Here is a 17,931-nt window from a genome sequence, read left to right as displayed (position 1 = left end):
CCTTCCTCCCATCCCCCTTCTCTGCTTATTAGATACATTGGGTATAATCCTGACCCCAGGGAGATCAATTGCAAAACTCCCACTGACAGGCTTTTGCCTACTGTCTTCCCCTTATTTGGGTAATTTACAGAGTGACGACTGACCTACAAATACTGATTCTAATATTATATAATCTGTTATGAGAATCGACACTATGTACCAATTAATATTATGTAAAACAAAGCTGCAAATACACGACATTTAGCTTGATCCTCAGCTACAAATTTTCCTACATGTTAGAAAATCCTATCATACATTACTTTCTTAATTTTTGCTTAATGTTTGTCTTTTTTCTATGTTGCTCAGGGTGTGTTACAGAAAACTGCATCAGTGACACTCAACTATACTGCCCTCATTTACATTGTGGACAGAATCTGAGAAAGAACTGTATAGTGACAAGAAAATAAAATATGACTATTACCCAATTTTGTGAATATCTAGCCTAGTCCAAGATAGGGAGACATAACCCACCTTGTTTTATTCTAAATTCAGCTTGCTGGCTTCTGGAGAGAAGTGAAAGGTTATTATATGGGTTTACTGGGAAAACCCAGATTTTATAAATAATTGCCTGTCAAACCGTTCAAGATAGACAAACATACAGCAGACCAACAAAAACATGATCTGTCATATTTCTGAGAAAAATGTATGTTGAGTCTTCATTCTCTAGGACCAGTAAAAAATAAGACCCAGTATTTTTCCTTCTTATGCATAGTTTAAAACGTAAAATATGGGAGAGATACAGCTAAGGAAGGAATTTGGATTCCAGTATCCAGTGCCTGAAATGGTTTTTTCTGTCTATATGCCTGAAGATCGAAACCAAATACAATAAATGCTGGTGTCCTTTTAAAAAGTCTGGATGTTTACAGCAAGCATATAATTTTCCATGATTAGGGACGCCAAGAAAAATAAGAATGATGATAAAAAGAAAAGTTTAATCATACATTTCCACAAGCACAGATGGAACATCAGAAAACTTTTTTCTTTTTTAATATACTGTATTGTACACATTATTTTTAGTCCGTTACAGACAGATTAATTCCAGAAGGACTGGCATGTGGCAGGTAAAAAAGGGGGAAGTTTATGGATGGCAGTAATATTGGATGCACTGTGATTACATTTACAATGCTTCACAATTTTTTGATCACAAGGAAGAGACACATGTTTTCAGTTTATTTTTTTTTTCACAAGGGGATCCAGGTACTGCCCAGTGAAAACATTTATAAATTATAAGAGTGCATCAGAACCTCAAAAATTAAGCACAAAGGAGACTGCTTATACTGCACAGAAGTGATGCAGAAAGTTGATCTGTGAAGTCTCTTGAGTATTCTGCCTTTCTTTATGGTTTACTTTAGTCTTTAAGGCCCTGCCTGTGCTTTCGGATACACTAGCCCTGATTTCTGTCCCAATGGGATGCCATGGGGGCACACAAGCTATACAACAGCAGATTCTGATGAAGAATCAAGCCCTCAGCTTTTGTTTCCTCAAGTATGGCATTGGTTACTTCACGTGCACTTTTCATGGAAGGAAATGAACGTGCTTGTGAGGCTATGAAAGGCTGGAACAGCAGAGACGGAAGGAGGGGTAAAGGGCAAGCCAGAGACTGAACAAACCAAACTAAACTCTCAAAACAAAGAAAACCAAAGCAGAGTGATAGGAATTAAAGAGAAATAAAGGTCTGTTGTTTTTTTTTCCCTCCCATTGACATCAACAGGAACAGATCCCTACAGCACAGCACTTAAGTAGGGTTGTAGCTTTAAGTACCTGAGTAGTCTTATGGAAGCCAACAGGGCAATATGGTTCAAGTGACATAGTTTTAAGTACGTGTGATATGGGGCCAAAAGACCTGATCCAATTATCATTAAAGTCAATGGAAATAATCCCATTGACTTCAGGGGAGAGAAGAAAAAAAGATTTTAATATTAAGAACTTACACATTTCCCTGGGACTCTAAAAACACATTTTTAATGGAAATACAAAGAGATGAAATCATTTACCTGGAGTTTTCCTATCTGAAAAGAATTATCTGAATTTACCTCATCTCTCTTATGCATCATCCTTGGTGAACAATCCCTCATTTGGCTAGAGAGCATATTATACTTTTAGCATTGGTAAGAAATTGAATTCAGAGGAATTAAATGCAAAACACCATCCTTTAACTTCTAAAAACACAAGGACGGTATAATTAATCTTTGGCATCTTTTTGCCTTACACCTGCTTTACAAAACATCACAACTTTTAAAAAATACAGACTTTAGAAATAAAAATAAAAATGACTCTGCACTTTAGATATGGGGGCTGACAACAGTAAGCACATTGCAAATTTCAAAACTGTGTGATCGGCATTATTGTCCACCTACACACTGTCCAAAACATCCTGCCATTAATTAGCTTAACATTCCAGCTAGTAAACAAAAAATAATGATTGAGGGGGCTTGAAAAAGAGAGAGTCAGCCAGCAGATAGTCACAACAAACCAGCCCACTCACGAGTATACAGACACATTAGAAGGTTGTATTTTTCTTCTTCTTCTTCCATGGAGGGGGACAAAAAAATCACCTTAATATAACACTGCCTTTCCTGTCGCTGCAGCCACATCCACATTAGCATGCTAGAAAAGTCATCCCATTTCTGCGGTAGGCACTCTGTCAAAGAATGAGAAAATCTGTAATTAATTATCACATCAACACAAACAAGGGAAGGAGGCAGAGAAAGTCAGGGCTTTCTTCCTGTTTTGCAGACTATTCTAGCTGCAACTAATAGTGTGCTTAATCTGAACATTTCTGGTAGGGAAGCTATGAGCAACCGCTTTGTCTATTAAAATATCAGTGTGGTTAACAAGTGGTTAGTGATTCTATTTCAGGAGAGCAACAGATATGCAAAAATATGGCATAATTGCCTACAAAATATATGGGGACAAAAATATACTATTATGCTGAATCTGTTTGTCCTTTATAACCATGTGTTCTCTATTCACATTGCTCAAGAATCACTTCTAACCTAAAAAATCTTAATAGTCTATAAATTACTGGCTCATTACAGCTTTTCCAGATTTAATTTATGGTCTGGGCCAAAAGCTATATAAACAGACACTAGTATGTCCTCTCAAAATGAAATTAAAGGAGTTCTGTGCAATGCAGAAAACTTTGATCTCCCATGTAGTCTAGTTTAGGATCAAGTCTTCCCACTGATAAAGAATGGGAGGGTTAAACAGTAGCTGAGTAGCTGAGAAAGAAAATGTTAGCAAGATACAGAGCTATATTTTACTAATAGATCTTCTTTAAACATCTTCTCCCAAATTAATGCAGGAAATTGTAGCACATTTTCCCAAAAACCGGACAGCACAAGTTGCCAGGGGATATTGTCAGATTAAAACACATATTGTTGACAAGTATTTATTTTTGATACTACTATCTTCAAAATGAAAGAATTTTAAATTACTTTCCCCATGTATTGTTTGTTCATTTTACGTTTATCACTTAACTTGGGAAGTAAAAATAGATTCGCCTGCTTCACTCGCTTATACTCCAGCTTCTAGTCAGATCTACTTTCTGCCTCCTATGTAGAGCCACATAGGATCCGTCATATATGATTAGACTGTCTCATGCAACATCTCTGGCAGTGGTTATTATCAGCTGCCTCAGAAGGAAGGGTAAAATGACTGTAGTGGATAATTATCCATAATAAGTATAATGATCCAATGTGTGTGAGGAATATGAGCAGACACTGTTGAGGAACATTTATTTCTACATAGAAATCTTTTCTCTGCTGAAGTTTTTAAAAGCAGTGGAAACATTTTTATTTTTCTTAGCTTTGGAAAACTTGGGACAGATTCTAAGCTCAGTTTTATATAAAGCTTAATGTTGTAAATAGATGTCACTTGATGTTTAACTCCCTTTTAGTTGACCTTCTCTGTTTATCACCTTTGTGTTTCTGTGGGTGTTTATATGGAAACTCTAAATTTATTTCCTAGCTACTATGAGCAAAATCAATTACTCTCTTTGGAATGGGAACCCAAATAAGTGGGTTAAATGAATATGAGTATTAGTCTCAAGTAAATTTTGATGTAAATGACACGTATACTGAATCATAAGAAAACAGACTTAATGCCACCAATCAATTTCTATCATTTTTAGATATGCTGAATAAGCAAATAGAAACCATACAAGCTTTTCACTGTAGCACCCTCTGTCATATCAGTCATATTATAATACATAAATTGAATGGCATTAAAATGAAAAAGAACTTTTATCAACAGGATACACAATCAGACAGGCATCAGACAAGATAATATCATCACAATATATAAAAAAAAAAAAAGTAAAAATCCCAATACCCAAACGTAAAATATACAAACATAGGTCAGCTAATAAAAGGATACAATATATATTCCCACAACCACAAGCATAAACTCCCACAGGGTTTGAATCTACAGCTTGCCCAAACCATTATGGCTGGCATTTTGAAGTCCATGCAAAAATAATGCTTTAGCTCCTTGACCTCAATATTTTAGAGTGTTTATAACCACAGTGACAACCTTTAACACATAAATACAATATTTAGGGCCACTGGGCAGTTTACATTGAGATAAATGAACCTGAGCTGAATGTTGGATTCACGTTAAAGATAAAAGGTCTTGCTGGGGAACGGATTTTTGGCTCAAAAGCAAACTCAGGCATGGCTGAACTCACCAGGCAAATAACCTATTTTAAAATTTTCCAGCATATGCAATATTATATGATTCCCTATACTTCTAAAGAGGGCATTTAGAAGCAAGTTTCAGAACAGGGAGGATAACACTTTCACAAAGAAGGCCACTCCACTAGACTATATTTAGCAATATGGTATAGTTAGTGTCTGCTATACTTAGGGTTGCAAATGAGTTTCTTTCTTAACTCCCTGTTTTCACTCATCCACCCATGGGCTGAATTTTCCATCCTTTAATCTCTGCCTGAAGTTGAATTTTTCTGGAAAGTCTGAACAAAATCCCTTCAGCCCTTTTGCAGTTCAGAAGCAACGAAAACAAAACACGTCTCCCTACCAGGGCCTGCCAAAGTGATTTTCATCTGTGCACATTTTATTGAACAACATTTATAAATGAGTTCCACTCATTCTTAGTGGTTTCAAAGTGATTTACCTAAACATTGGCTATATTTCCAGCCTCATCCCAAAAGGGAATGTTTCCAGAATGGGCTCTTTATAGCAGCAGGGAACCTGAATCACCCCTTTCCATGGGAAGACAACACATTTCTCTAGCTCTGATACGTCAAGACATCAGATTTTATCCTCTACATTCTGTTATGCATAGAACAGCTATTTTACAGGTTTCTAAAATGTTAGATCTTCCATAGAGATAAATATTCAATGAGAGCTGAATTCACAATGCGAAAGGGCATGACTCTCTAAGGCAGGATAGGTGAAAGAAAATGCCAGTGAGTATTTTAAAAATTCTTTATTAAAATTCTAAAAGCATTTCCTTTTTTAAAAAAAATATCAGGAGACAAACTATGTTTTGCCATAAAATAAAGGGTTCTTATTTACACCAAGGTGACTTGGTATCACTCTGGCAGTGTACAGCAGCCTTGGTGCAAATGAAGAGCTGGCCCTTTATCTTCACGTGCTTGAGAAAAACTTGTAGAGCCATCCCCCTGCCTGTCCTCTTCTAAGTATCACAGCAATCCCAACCTAATGCCGTAAAACCTCATACCACAATGTAGGTTCATGTATCTGCTGTATATGTATTTTTCAAAAGAATCACATCACCAATCTCTGAGGAGCAATTACAACCCTTAATTTATTTAAACAACTCGTCAATAGCAAAAAATACCCTCTCTAGAACTCTTACTGTTTGTCAATAACTAAGTTATCTAGCAAATGCAGTTTTTATAAACAGCAAGAAAACACTGGCATCAATTCTGTGTGTTGTCAGGAGGGGAAAGGGAAGATCACTAGTGAGTTATTCTGTTACATGAAAGAGACTCAATTCCTTTCCTTTCGTTTGGGTAAGAGAAGAAAAAACTACTGTTTGTCTAGCTGCAAAATGGAAGCTGAACACCACTATGAAGCAGACTCAGAAACCAAACTTGGAAAATAAGTATTAACCAAGTGACTTCTTGAATACTATGAAAAAGCCTCTAGTTGATTTTTGTTTTAGCCTACATGTATTTTTCTTATTTACACTGGTGAGATATGTGCAAAGAAACAAAGGCAAGAAAACCACTCGTATCCATAGTAAGTGGTCAGGTGAAAAAGAACGGAACACAATTTACCATATATCTGAAACCCACTGCAATGTCAATTTACTGAAGCAGCATCACTGGGTTTTGTAACACAGCCATATTGAAGTACAGTGAGTCACAAAGGAGGGCTGGTAGAAAACCTAAGAATTTAAATAGAAGTGGAACCTCTGTAGTCTGGCACCCTCAGGACCTGACCGGTGCCACATGAGAGAATTTGCCGGACCATGGGCAGGAGGTCGGTATTGTCTACCAGCCTAACCAACACTCCCACTGCTTACTGGGTTCTTAGGAGACATTTAGGGGTAAATTGGAGCAAAATAACATCACAGAACACTGAGAGCCAGGCCTGGTGGCTGTACACGAACTATATGGGACCACAGGAAACTTGACCACACCCATGATAAATGGTTGACCAGCTAACTAAAATCATTCTGGATTATGGATGTTGCTGGATGAGAGTAGTCAGATTAGAGAGGTTCAACCTATACTTTTGAATTCGGTAGAACTCCAGAACAGAATCCTAACATTGCTGGAGAAATCCATCTCTAGTTAATGTCTACCATGGTATGAATTATTTCATCACACTCACATGATAAGATAGACTAATACCGGGCTGAGAAATAAACAGCTGCACTATGATTTTTGAGTTGGTTAACTTGGGTTAATTTCTTTGTTGGGTAAAAATGGAAAAGTTTCGGAGTAGCAAATTGATAAAGTAACTCCCAAGTGCCAAAGCACATTGTGCCAAATTTTCACCTCATTGAATTCTCAACACTGCAGTTTCATGCACTTCAGCAGATATGCATAAATTTACCCCTGCAGAGAATCCAGTACATTCTGCCACTGAAAAACTGCCTCTCTCTGATTTAAAGACCCTTTCTATCCAAAACGGGCAACAGATTTTTTTAAAACTAGAAGGCTTCCTTTCCTGTTGTCCTTGTGCATGTGTGTGGGCAAGTGATTTGATTACACCGCAGAAAGCAAATGGCAAACTGAGCCACCAAAAATCAAAGCAAAAGCCCGGGCTGAACTTCATTAGCCAACATAAATACAAATAGGCTCCACATCTTGTTTGTGACATGCCATGAGCCTTTTCTCCTTTTGATAATTTTGCTCTAACCTCTGATATTTGCATACATGTAAATTGAACCATATGAATTTAATTTGTCTCTGATATGGGATTTATAGGGAAAGCTTTTTCATTAAATATTTCTCCTCCTACATTTTTAAAATTTACTGTGAAAATCAGGGAGGATTACATCTCACACAGGGGAAGCCTTTATTTAAGAACAGTGGAGGGAGCCCTGTCCTCTAAGTAAAAGACATTCTTGGATCAGATACTGGCTGGCAGGACGGAAAAAAGGATGTATCATTAACTTTCATTCCATTCCAAATAACCTGGAACCCATAAAACACAAGGATACTTTAATTTTATATATGCTCTGCCCCCCACCTCTATTTCTTTCCATTTTATTTGTGGAATGTTAACTTTGAAGCTTCATAAGCTCCCATAATATCAAACAAGTCATTTTGGACAGATTCACAACTCTTTGAACGCAAAAATGTCGACATTAAAAATACCAGTGATTAAAAAGGTTACTCTTCTAATTTCTCCAGCCTGCTTCATCAAACCACATCCAAAGAAGTGACAAGTTATTCAGAGATTACAATAATAATTAACTTAGCAGCTAAGTAAAAACAGCATTGCAGAAAAAAGAAAATCCATATGTCATTTACAGTTAGCTGCTTCTGTTTAGGTCCAGCTTAACCTACGTGGATATGAACTTATCCACCTGAAAACTGCAAAACAGATAACAAAAATAGCATAATGCTGTATTTCACTTTAATTTACAAAAAAAGGAAATCAAAGCTATTCTTCAACTAGTCCATGTTAAATCAGTAGTCATAGCACAGCTGTTTAATATTATTTCAAGTGTATATGTGTGTTATGTGTATGTATGTTAAGTGCCTAGTACACACTGTTGGCATTATATAAAAATGAATAATAAATACCACATATGTATCCGTGCATATCATTGTGGAGCCATCTGAATACTGCTCTTTCCTGAATTCATACATCTTTAATGATTTAATTCATGTTAGCACCAGACTGACAGTGCTGCAAAATAAAGTATCTATCCACAAAACAGTGAGCTCATCAGAAGTCACCCACCCCTGTGCTTCAACACAGCTCTAATCAGATCTAGGTGTAAGCAAAAACTTCAGTATTCATTACTATCTATGTCCGGACTGTTGACACTGCTATTGAGGGCCTATTTCAAAGAGGGCTTCTGTGATGTGGACCTCTGACTGCTAGGAATTATTAGACCAAGATCACTAGCGCATTTTATGCAGGCAATCACAAGCAAACACAAATAAAAGTTTCAAAAAAAACCCATGCCCTTCAACAACCTATAATAAAATGATTTTCACTGAAGTCAGATCAGGGATTCTGCTTGCTGTTCATCTACGAAAGGTGTCAACTTTTCCATAACCAGACAGAACATGGCTGCTATTTGCAGATACACATGTATTCTAGCCAAGTCTGTTAAAGAAAACTGCTCATGCCCTATGTTCAAAGGAATTTAAAAACACATGGTTTCTGTTCCTGGGAAGAATAATTGTAAAAAAAAAAACAACAAACCCTATTTTTAACACAAGAGACAAAGTCTGGTGTGGCAGAAAATAAAGGGTATGGCCAGATTCTTATTTAAACCAAGGCTGTTGCTAAGAATAAGAAAAATCCCCAATAACAGACTTTGTTTATATGTAGGACCTATGAAAAACAAGGACCAAATACTTATTCTCATTTACCCACTGATGTTGCACAGTGAAAACAATTGCATTTGGTTCATGTATGTTTCTTCCAGCTTGGAACACAGGAGGTAACTATCAAATGCTGTTTGCAGGGCTGCGCTGATATTATAATGAAGGAAACTGAAGCTAAGGTATGATGGCTTTTGCTGCATAAAAACTGGATTGTGGTAGTTGGGTATCAATGTTTGCAAAAAGAAGAACAAGATTGGTAGGAAGAGAAACATCATGTTAAATTTCTCTGAGTATATTGTAAATAATGCAACGTGGAGAAAAAGTTGAAGTATAAAGCAATAGTTGGCAACACACTTTGCAAAACAAACATACTTTTGCAAAGTCCTTCCCACCACTGCCACCAATTTTAATAAACTTATTTGTCTGGGAAAAAGAAATTCTTTTGCATTGTTAAAGAAAAGGAGACATTGCTTAGAGTACTGAAAATCAGGAAATCCTGTTCTGCCTCTTATTTCATGGAGATCAAATCTTTCCCCATGCACATAGTTTTCTTCAGGAGTGACAAAATAGGAACCCTGTTCCCCCAGGATTCAGAGTAGCTGGTGAGTTGCTCCCCAATGCTTCTCTACCAAACTAGTACAGCAGCAGATCCCATGGGCACAGCCACTATTGCCCCAAAGTCTCTGTCCACGATAGCACAAAAGGATGTACCCTGCTGGATTCTACTGTACAAGAATACTAGAAGATTTAGCTGGTGTTGCTTGGATCCTGAACTCAAGTAAGCTCTATTTTAAATAATAACAATAATAATAATAAAATCATTGCTCTGGATGGGGATTGACCTGGGGATGGGGGGGTCCCGTATGCAGGCTTCTTAGGGAGAGGGGACAACCCCAGCCCTTGCCCACCACAGCAGCTTGGGGCCAGGTGAGAAGCACCAGTACAAGGCCATTGCCATTGCAGTGGGTACAGCCAGGGAGGGATGCATGTCTCCCAATCGGGAGACAGACAGAGAAATGAAAACACTCAAATATAAATTGGATAGCTGTCCCCTTCTCCATCCTGGCCCCTTGCCAGCCCAAAGGGGTTGTAGTAGTTCTGGTCTCAATCTCTGGCCTCTTGCTGCCCTGTGTGGTCATTCTGCAGTATAACTTCCACTCACCAGACCCATCTCCTTTCCATTGTATGAGAAACCACTGAATTCCAGGCATATCCCATTATCCTAGCACAACCAAACCTTGACCTTGTTTTAAGTTATAAGAGCAAGTTGCATATCAAATCTGGTGGTCCTAGCTCTTACTGTTTAGGAGGAGTCCTTGAACAAACAAACTCACAGGTGGATGAACAGATGCACATTTCTGAAATATACAGTGAAATATAATGGTCCTACTGGGTCATATAACCAGAAGTGCATACCACTTTCATGACAGTGCCAGATGCTTCAGAGAGAATGAACAGAATAGGCAATCATCAGATGAGCCATCCACTGCTGTCCATTCCCAGACTCTGGTATGAAATTGGTATACACTCCTCAGTGGGCTATCAAAAGTTTGGCATTTCCATCAGAGTAAAACTGCAACAGGGACTCTGTATCAATATGGAATGCAGGAGAGAATTTCTCTCCTTACAACTGTTACATATTCCCATCAAACCGGTTTGATTGAGAATGCTACAGTGTCCTCTTCTGATGTTTCTAAACTTACAGGATTTAACTGTACCCCAACCATAACGTATACAGAAGAAGTTTATTAGGTCTGAGACTGAGGTTAAAGTCTTCAGACACTTGGAGATCATTTAAATATATAGTCGGATTCTGAAAACTAACATTTATAACTCAGAACACTTTGTAGAGATTTAGTCACACCTCTCCCATATGGAAATGTATCACAAACTTTAGGACCTCCTTGAACTTATGACACAGATTAATTCAACATGAAATTGCTTGACTGGACTTCTCACGAAAGACATACTTTTGGCCTTTCAAGGTTTCATTTTAGTTCCTGAAGGGGCTTGGGCTGTTGTTTTGGTGCGCAAAGAAGAGTTTAATTTATCTAAATGTCATTATGCCTCACAATCCCAGCTTGTACATTGAAAACAATTTTCTTGGTAGGGACAGAGTGTGGTCCAGTGACTTGAGCACAGGGGTACAAGTCAGGAAGCGTTGGGCTCCTATCCCAGCTCTGACACTTACTTGTTGTGTGGCATCAGACAAACCACTTAACTCTTGTATTTCTGTTTCTCCCATGTTTGAAATCGGAATTCTACCACTCACCAAGGCCAGTTCTGAGGATTGATTGATTACAGAGCTTATGTTTGCACAGCACTGAAAATAGAGCATGCTATGTCATTATTATTTTATTAGATCATTTCTTCCCACTAGTTTTTATGTCTAAAATATTACATTTACAGAGGCAGATGTTGGAATCAACAGCTACTGATTTAGAGGAATGGAACTTTATTTGAAATGAATTAACTAGTTCGGGGAAAACAATAGCTTACAAAAGGGCTTTAGCATTACTCAGTCATTTCTTGGGATTTAATTAAATTTTTTTTAAATGTTCAGTTGGAACACAAGATCCAGCGACGTCTCACAACATATTCTTCCTTCCTCTTGCCCCAAACGTGTTCTATGACTGGGTTCATTCAATATATGCAATCTTGTATTCTTCCTTTAATCCAAGGAATCATTTTAGCTAGGAAAATAAGACCCTATCCAATAGCAGTGTGCCGAAAGTTGTTCTGCAAACAGAAATTTTCTCAGGCTCCGAGACTGTTGCTGGTAGAGGCATTTGGGTGCGGCCAGTTCTATTGCTGGTCAGCACTCATTACTGACTGATGCACTCTGTTTCCAGTGGTGTTCTTGTTCACCATAGCAGTGGGAGGTAAGAGGAGTTAAGGTAATGCATCAGTGGTTGCCAGTGGAGGAGATGGGATGAAAAAAAGGCAAAAGAAATATACTATTTCAATCAAAGTCTGAAATTCGTAGAAGTGGTTTTGGTCTCAAATATAGAAAAAATATTTATCCAAGAAACTCCTACTCGGGTGCGAACATCCTACTTCGAGTGGGATTTTATTTGGCAAAGTGCTGTGAAAGAGTGGAAGCTAATACAGAGCATGTCTATAAACAAATATATTTATTTAGTACAGACTGACACATTCACTAGAGTATTTCAATGATTACACGTATAAAACTATTTCCTACAGTGGTTTCCTTTTGTGATTCCGCTAATTTATTCAATTCCACCCAATTTTCATGCATTGAATGTTATGAGCTATTTCAGCCACCCAGACTGAATTGCGCATTTGGAGACACTTGCCTGCTTTTTTTTTTTTAAATTCAACTACACAAAATTATTTGGTAATATTAGGATGGGAACTTACATGGAAGCCAACCAACATTTTAATAGCTTAAAAAATCAAATAGAATGAACTCTGCTCTTAGGATGGGCATTAAGAGCCAAATTCTAAGCACCTCTGTATTTATTTATCCCTTTCTTAGGCAAAACTTGCACAAACTGCAAGTAGACTGATTAAACACAGAGGAACATATATTGTGCAGTCCTTACTAAGAAAAAAAAAAAACCTCCCTTTAACTTTAACAGGAAGGAATTTTACCTGGGTAAAGACTGTGGTATTTGGTCCTGAGTAAGATTTCAGTAACGGTTCCTAAAATGGAACAAAAGCTATCTTTGTAAAGTATTGCTGTAGTACTCATAGCTGTAGTAAGCACTGATGCAACTTATCCTGTAATATTAATTTTCACCAGCAGTATGACATTTGCAACATTTTATTTTTGAGGTGGACTGAAATCTAAACATACCACCTGACTCTCCCTGAACTTTGGGAGAGATTGGAGCCAGTTCTGAGCTTTAAAAACTTTGTTGTAGCTCTGTAATGGGCCTGAACTGGAACACCACACCCAACTATCTGCAGGCCTTTACACCAAAGGCCCATTTCTACATTAAAATCTAATAAGGACTAATACTACTAGAATTATTTGATCTTGGGTTATACTTGGCACTTCCAATTAAATAGTGAGGGTTACTTCTTATGAACTATATGTGCAATACATTAGGTACTGTGTGCCCAACATAACATGCCAATTAAATACTGGAGGGTAAGTCTGTTCTGCAATCTTTGCTTCTGCTTATTGATACTCATAAAATCTCTCTTCCTTAAATAACAACCCAAATTATTTTAGCCTTTCTCAAGTATCTTTTATATTGCTGCGCTAAATTACAAAGTATTACATATCAAAGTAATGGAAAGTACACAGTTGTGCAAACATAATATCTAAGCACTGGATTATGGGATCAAAGCAGTGTCAAAATTAGATAAATGAGCTTACTGCAAAATACAAGTTGAACCTCTCTAATCTGGCATTCCTTGGACCAGACCGGTGCTGGATGAGAGAATTTGCCAGCCCACAGGAGATCAACATTGTCTAGCAACATTACTAACACTTCCACTTCTTACTGGGCTCTTAGAAGACACTTAGAGGTAAATTACAGCTAAATAACCGCACAGAACAGTGACTGATGGCTGGAAACAAACTTTATGAGACCACAGGAAACTGGGCCACACCCCGATAAGTAGTCATCCAGCTCACTAAAATCATGCTGGGTTATGGATATTACCAGATGAGAGAGTTCCAGATTAGAGAGGTTTAACCTGCATGTAGGAAGAGAAGACGACATCCTCAACAATACAAATAATCAGCTTGCCCTCAGACATTGGTTGATGCACTGACTGGGCCTTTGAGAAAATATCCCATGTATTTCACCATCTCCTACTAGTGCACAGCTAAGATCTCAACAAGATATGCTCAAGAAATACCAGTGTCTACTGTTTTAAGGACCAGATTGTGGATTGCTTTTTTCCAGTTGTGTAAGCCAAGGAGAGTAAAAAGAGTATTTCCCCATTTTCACTACTTGTGTTGTGGATTGCAGTTACAGTCTTTATGCTCACTGAAATTCAGTGACTGTGACCTTGGTTTGCAAGCCATCCTCAAAGGTGAAGTGTCATGGATCCCCCTCACATCCCACTGCCAATACAGCACTAGCAAATGGAACTGGCTAGCTGCAGAGGGGAGTGTCTGCTTCACTCCTTTAAGAGGTAGCACTGCAGAAATACTCCTCAGTGCGTACCTGGGAGCTGAAAACATGGAAAGTTGCTGCACAAGGCCGCATTCCCCAGCACACAGAGCTATAAAAGACTCTGTTGTATTCAATCCAAAAAGGAAAACCCCACAAACCACCTAGGTATAACAGCACCACTCAGAATCCAGGAGTCAGCTGATCATGGATGAAAGGAAGGGAGGGCTATGAGCTCTCATGTAGGGAAGGCGAGACTCTGTTTCTACATGAAGGATCATCCCCATTCATTAATTGGTTATGTTGCCTGAGAAGACAGGGAAAGATGTTACCCGACTCCCTCCAATGTTTGGTTCAGGTTATCCATGAACTTTTCAAGTGTCTGCCTGTCTTTCTACCGTTTCTAATTTGTTCATCGCATTTGCAATGTATCTAAGCTGTTCCGCTGAGATAATGAACACTATCCACTTCAACATCACCCTATTTTCGGTATTTGCTGTGATAGTTATCACTTAACTGCACCTTCTTTTGACGTGTCTGGGACTAGCCAACTTCTGGGACAAGGTATTGGACAAGACAGACCATTCTTAGATCGACCATGGCAAAAATCGATGCTCTTAAACAAAAGTAGCCATCTTATATTTCCTTTCTATACATTAGTATAGCAGATATGCATGTTTAAAGATACAACTAGTATTTGTCTAGCAACAAACTGGCTCATCTGTGAGTTTCCCCTGGCTGACTGCCATTGTTCAAATATTTAAATATACGCTTATGAATGGGACAGATACATTACCCACTCATAATGCCATCAAGGGCTTTTCATGATATCACAACCTGTTTTTAAAAAACATATGTTGAAAAATATTTAAATCCTATAGGAAAGATTTTTTTAAAAAAGTTGTTCTCTGATGTCGTAACATTTTGATTTGTGTACTTGCTGACACCACAGCAGCTTGATTACTGTGAGTGTTCATTTATCATGAGTGCAAAGTTGATGTCATTAAGACGTGGGATCATTGCAGCAAGCATATTTCACAGATACTAATTACACTGATAGCAATTACTTTATTGCAGAATTTGTGGTAAGCATAAACAGTAAGCAGGTATAAGTATGATCACTTATTTTGGTCTCAGTGAAGACCACTTAAGTTGAATCCCAAAAGGTAAGTTTTACTTAATTAATTAAAAAAAAAAGAAGTGGTGGTGGTGGTGTTATTAAACTGTGATCCACATTGAACTTTCTCCTTTCATAGTAAAGTACACAGAGACCATATGGTTTCAGTCTTGGGGCACAGTAAGGGAGTGGTGCCTCAAGTTGCATTATTCTCCGTGCTGGTGTAACTCCGTTTTCCCTTGCCTTTTTTTGCTGCACAAGGGCTTGTGGTAAGTTTTGAGTGTCAAGCCCAGGCTTTCAGCCCTATGCTAGTTCTGGATTTTCTTGCTTTTGTGGGTTTAAATCAGACCCTTCACATTACTTAAATGCATTTGTTTTGGATAAATTACATTAATTTTCAGGTTGCATCACTGGCATCAATCAGCAACTCTCTAAGGACTGGCATTAAAGGGGAAGACATTGTTTCTTTTGTTGTATTTTTGGAAACATTTTAACTACCATATACTTTTCCACTTGCTGTTATGTTCATTTTGCACAATACTGTATAAAACGTTAGCAGCCGTATTGGTGAAAGATCATTTTGTCATTTCTGCAAATGACCTGGATCTTGTGCCTGGTGATAATCAACATCTCTGCAATGTCAAGGTGACATGTTAGGACCTACCTAACACTAAGGCAACTATGAAAGAGCAGAAGATTGCTTTCCAGTGAGACACATCGCTAGCTTTTCATATGAAAGCTAGTAAATCACAGAACCCCACTCACCAGTGTTCTCACATTGCAGAACACTTCCACAGATGACAGTGCTGTACGTGATAGTGAGCCGCAGCCTCCATTACCATGTAGTGCAGAGGTACACATAGCTTTTCTTTGCACAAAGTAGGAAAATGCAGTCTGTGCAGACTGTGCAGTCTGTTTATTGTGATAATTTTGACATTTTCAAGTCCCTATTTTGCTTGTGTACTGCCTACCTATCCTGGGGACGGGCCAAGGGAGAACAACCTGACCTTCTGAGACTAAAATGAGTCAGTCATCAGACTCGGAGGATGAGTTAACCATTGCAGGAGAAGGTTTCAAGGTTTCATTTGTGCAACTCAGCAGCTAGTGATCAACAAGAGCCCTACACAAAATCCTCATGAATATGGAGCAAATTCCTGTGTTCTATGAACTGCTGAGTCTGCAGTGCAGTGGACCTCAGGGAATTCAGCAGGGCTACTCCCATTTTGCTGGCAAAATAGTGCAAAGTCAGAGATGGAACCCTATCTAAGACCTTCCATAACACACACGTTTTGTGGTAGGGAGCAGTCCATGTTTACACCCATACTTCATGCCATCAGGCCCAATGCCTGCAGCAAAAATAATTAAAATGTACTTTGATAAAGAACCAGCTTTTCAAAAGAGCTCTGAGTTACATTTTCAAGTGATCAATATGGACAACTGGGGCAAGATTTTCAAAAGTACTCAGCTCCCACTTCAATACCAAAATAAGGATGAGATTTTCAAAACTGTTCAGCATCCATAGCCGACATTTATGATACATGGGAACAGATTTTTTTTTCAAAAGAACAGTGTCTGATGTGTACCCAATGTGCTGGGCTCTTCAGAAAATCTGCCCTGAATGTGGACGCTATATGCTTCTGAAAATTCTATCTATAGCATACCCATTTTGGGTCTGTAAGCTCACAACTGCACATAAATATACAACTGTCTTGGCTCAGGGGAAATACAAATCAGACATAAAAAAAGCTTCAAGTAAAAAACAGTTTCTTGACCTATGCTTTCTGCTTCCGTCAATTCTGCAAAATCTCAGGAATGATTTTCAGCCTAAGCCAATGCTGTACTATCAGTGTCCTCCAGGCTAGGCAATAATTGTAAAGCCATATGAATGTAGTAATGTACATATTTTACCATATAAAAATTGGCACCAGCATTTCTATACAATTTAAAACCATGCTGAAGATTCTAATAGCAGAGTAGACATTTTAGCTGTACTACTCTCTTTCAGTTAAATAGGAACTTCCTGGTTAAATCCCCTAAACCAGCTTTGAAATTCTACAACTACTGACTTTGAATTTCATTTTGCCTTTTCCCTTTTTTTAAAATTTTTCTCTGCTGTGTCTCGCTGCACTTTTTCACCAGTCTGTTGTTTCATATCTGTTTGCCCCCTTCCCTCAGACTAATTTTGTGTAACATATAAAGCATTTAACTGCCACCCCATTGTTAAGAGTGTTTCACTAAAAGTTATTATTCAATATGGAGTCCCCGTTGGGATCCATCTTTAAAATGGAGTATGTAAAAATCGCTGAGCCATCATCCCCCTCAGAAAAGGGCACGGACTAAAGGTGGGAAAAAAAGGGCGTCACATGGTACAAATATGCCTGGAGACAAGAAGCTACAAGAGGAGGTGACCCAGCCTGCTCTGGGTTCTCTCTCTCCCCTTCTGCAGCCTCTCCAACTTTGAGCTGAAGCACTGGAGGAAGAGGAGACCCCCTGGTGGCTAGGGTGAAACACTCCTACTGTAGAATACGGAGTGTGGAGACCTTGTAGACCAGGAGCTTTATTTAGTTTTAAGTTTAAGACTAAGACCAGGGAGCATAGTGTCTCACCCACACACATACCACCATTTCTCCTAGGCATTGCTACACGCAGGACCACGAGTCAAGAGCAGAAGGCAGAAG

The 17,931-nt window shown here is 38.4% G+C and overlaps 1 protein-coding gene across 7 annotated transcripts in view; it reads right to left on the bottom strand.

Moving 5' to 3' along the window:
- Positions 1-976: 976 nt before the first annotated feature.
- The window catches only part of SUPT3H (SPT3 homolog, SAGA and STAGA complex component), a 485,878-nt gene continuing 468,923 nt past the window's right edge, over positions 977-17,931 (bottom strand). For all 7 annotated transcript variants that reach the window (XM_074991369.1, XM_074991373.1, XM_074991371.1 and 4 more), the window contains one exon: positions 977-2,680. In XM_074991369.1, coding sequence (XP_074847470.1) covers positions 2,639-2,680 — 42 coding nt within the window. In that variant the 3' untranslated portion in view covers positions 977-2,638. The remainder of the gene's footprint in view (positions 2,681-17,931) is intronic.

The sequence above is a fragment of the Carettochelys insculpta genome, chromosome 3 (genome assembly GCF_033958435.1).
Source record: "Carettochelys insculpta isolate YL-2023 chromosome 3, ASM3395843v1, whole genome shotgun sequence".
Taxonomy (NCBI): Eukaryota; Metazoa; Chordata; order Testudines; family Carettochelyidae; genus Carettochelys; species Carettochelys insculpta.
The sequence above is the reverse complement of the archived record's forward strand: the minus strand, read 5'-3'. Positions and strand labels throughout refer to the sequence as shown.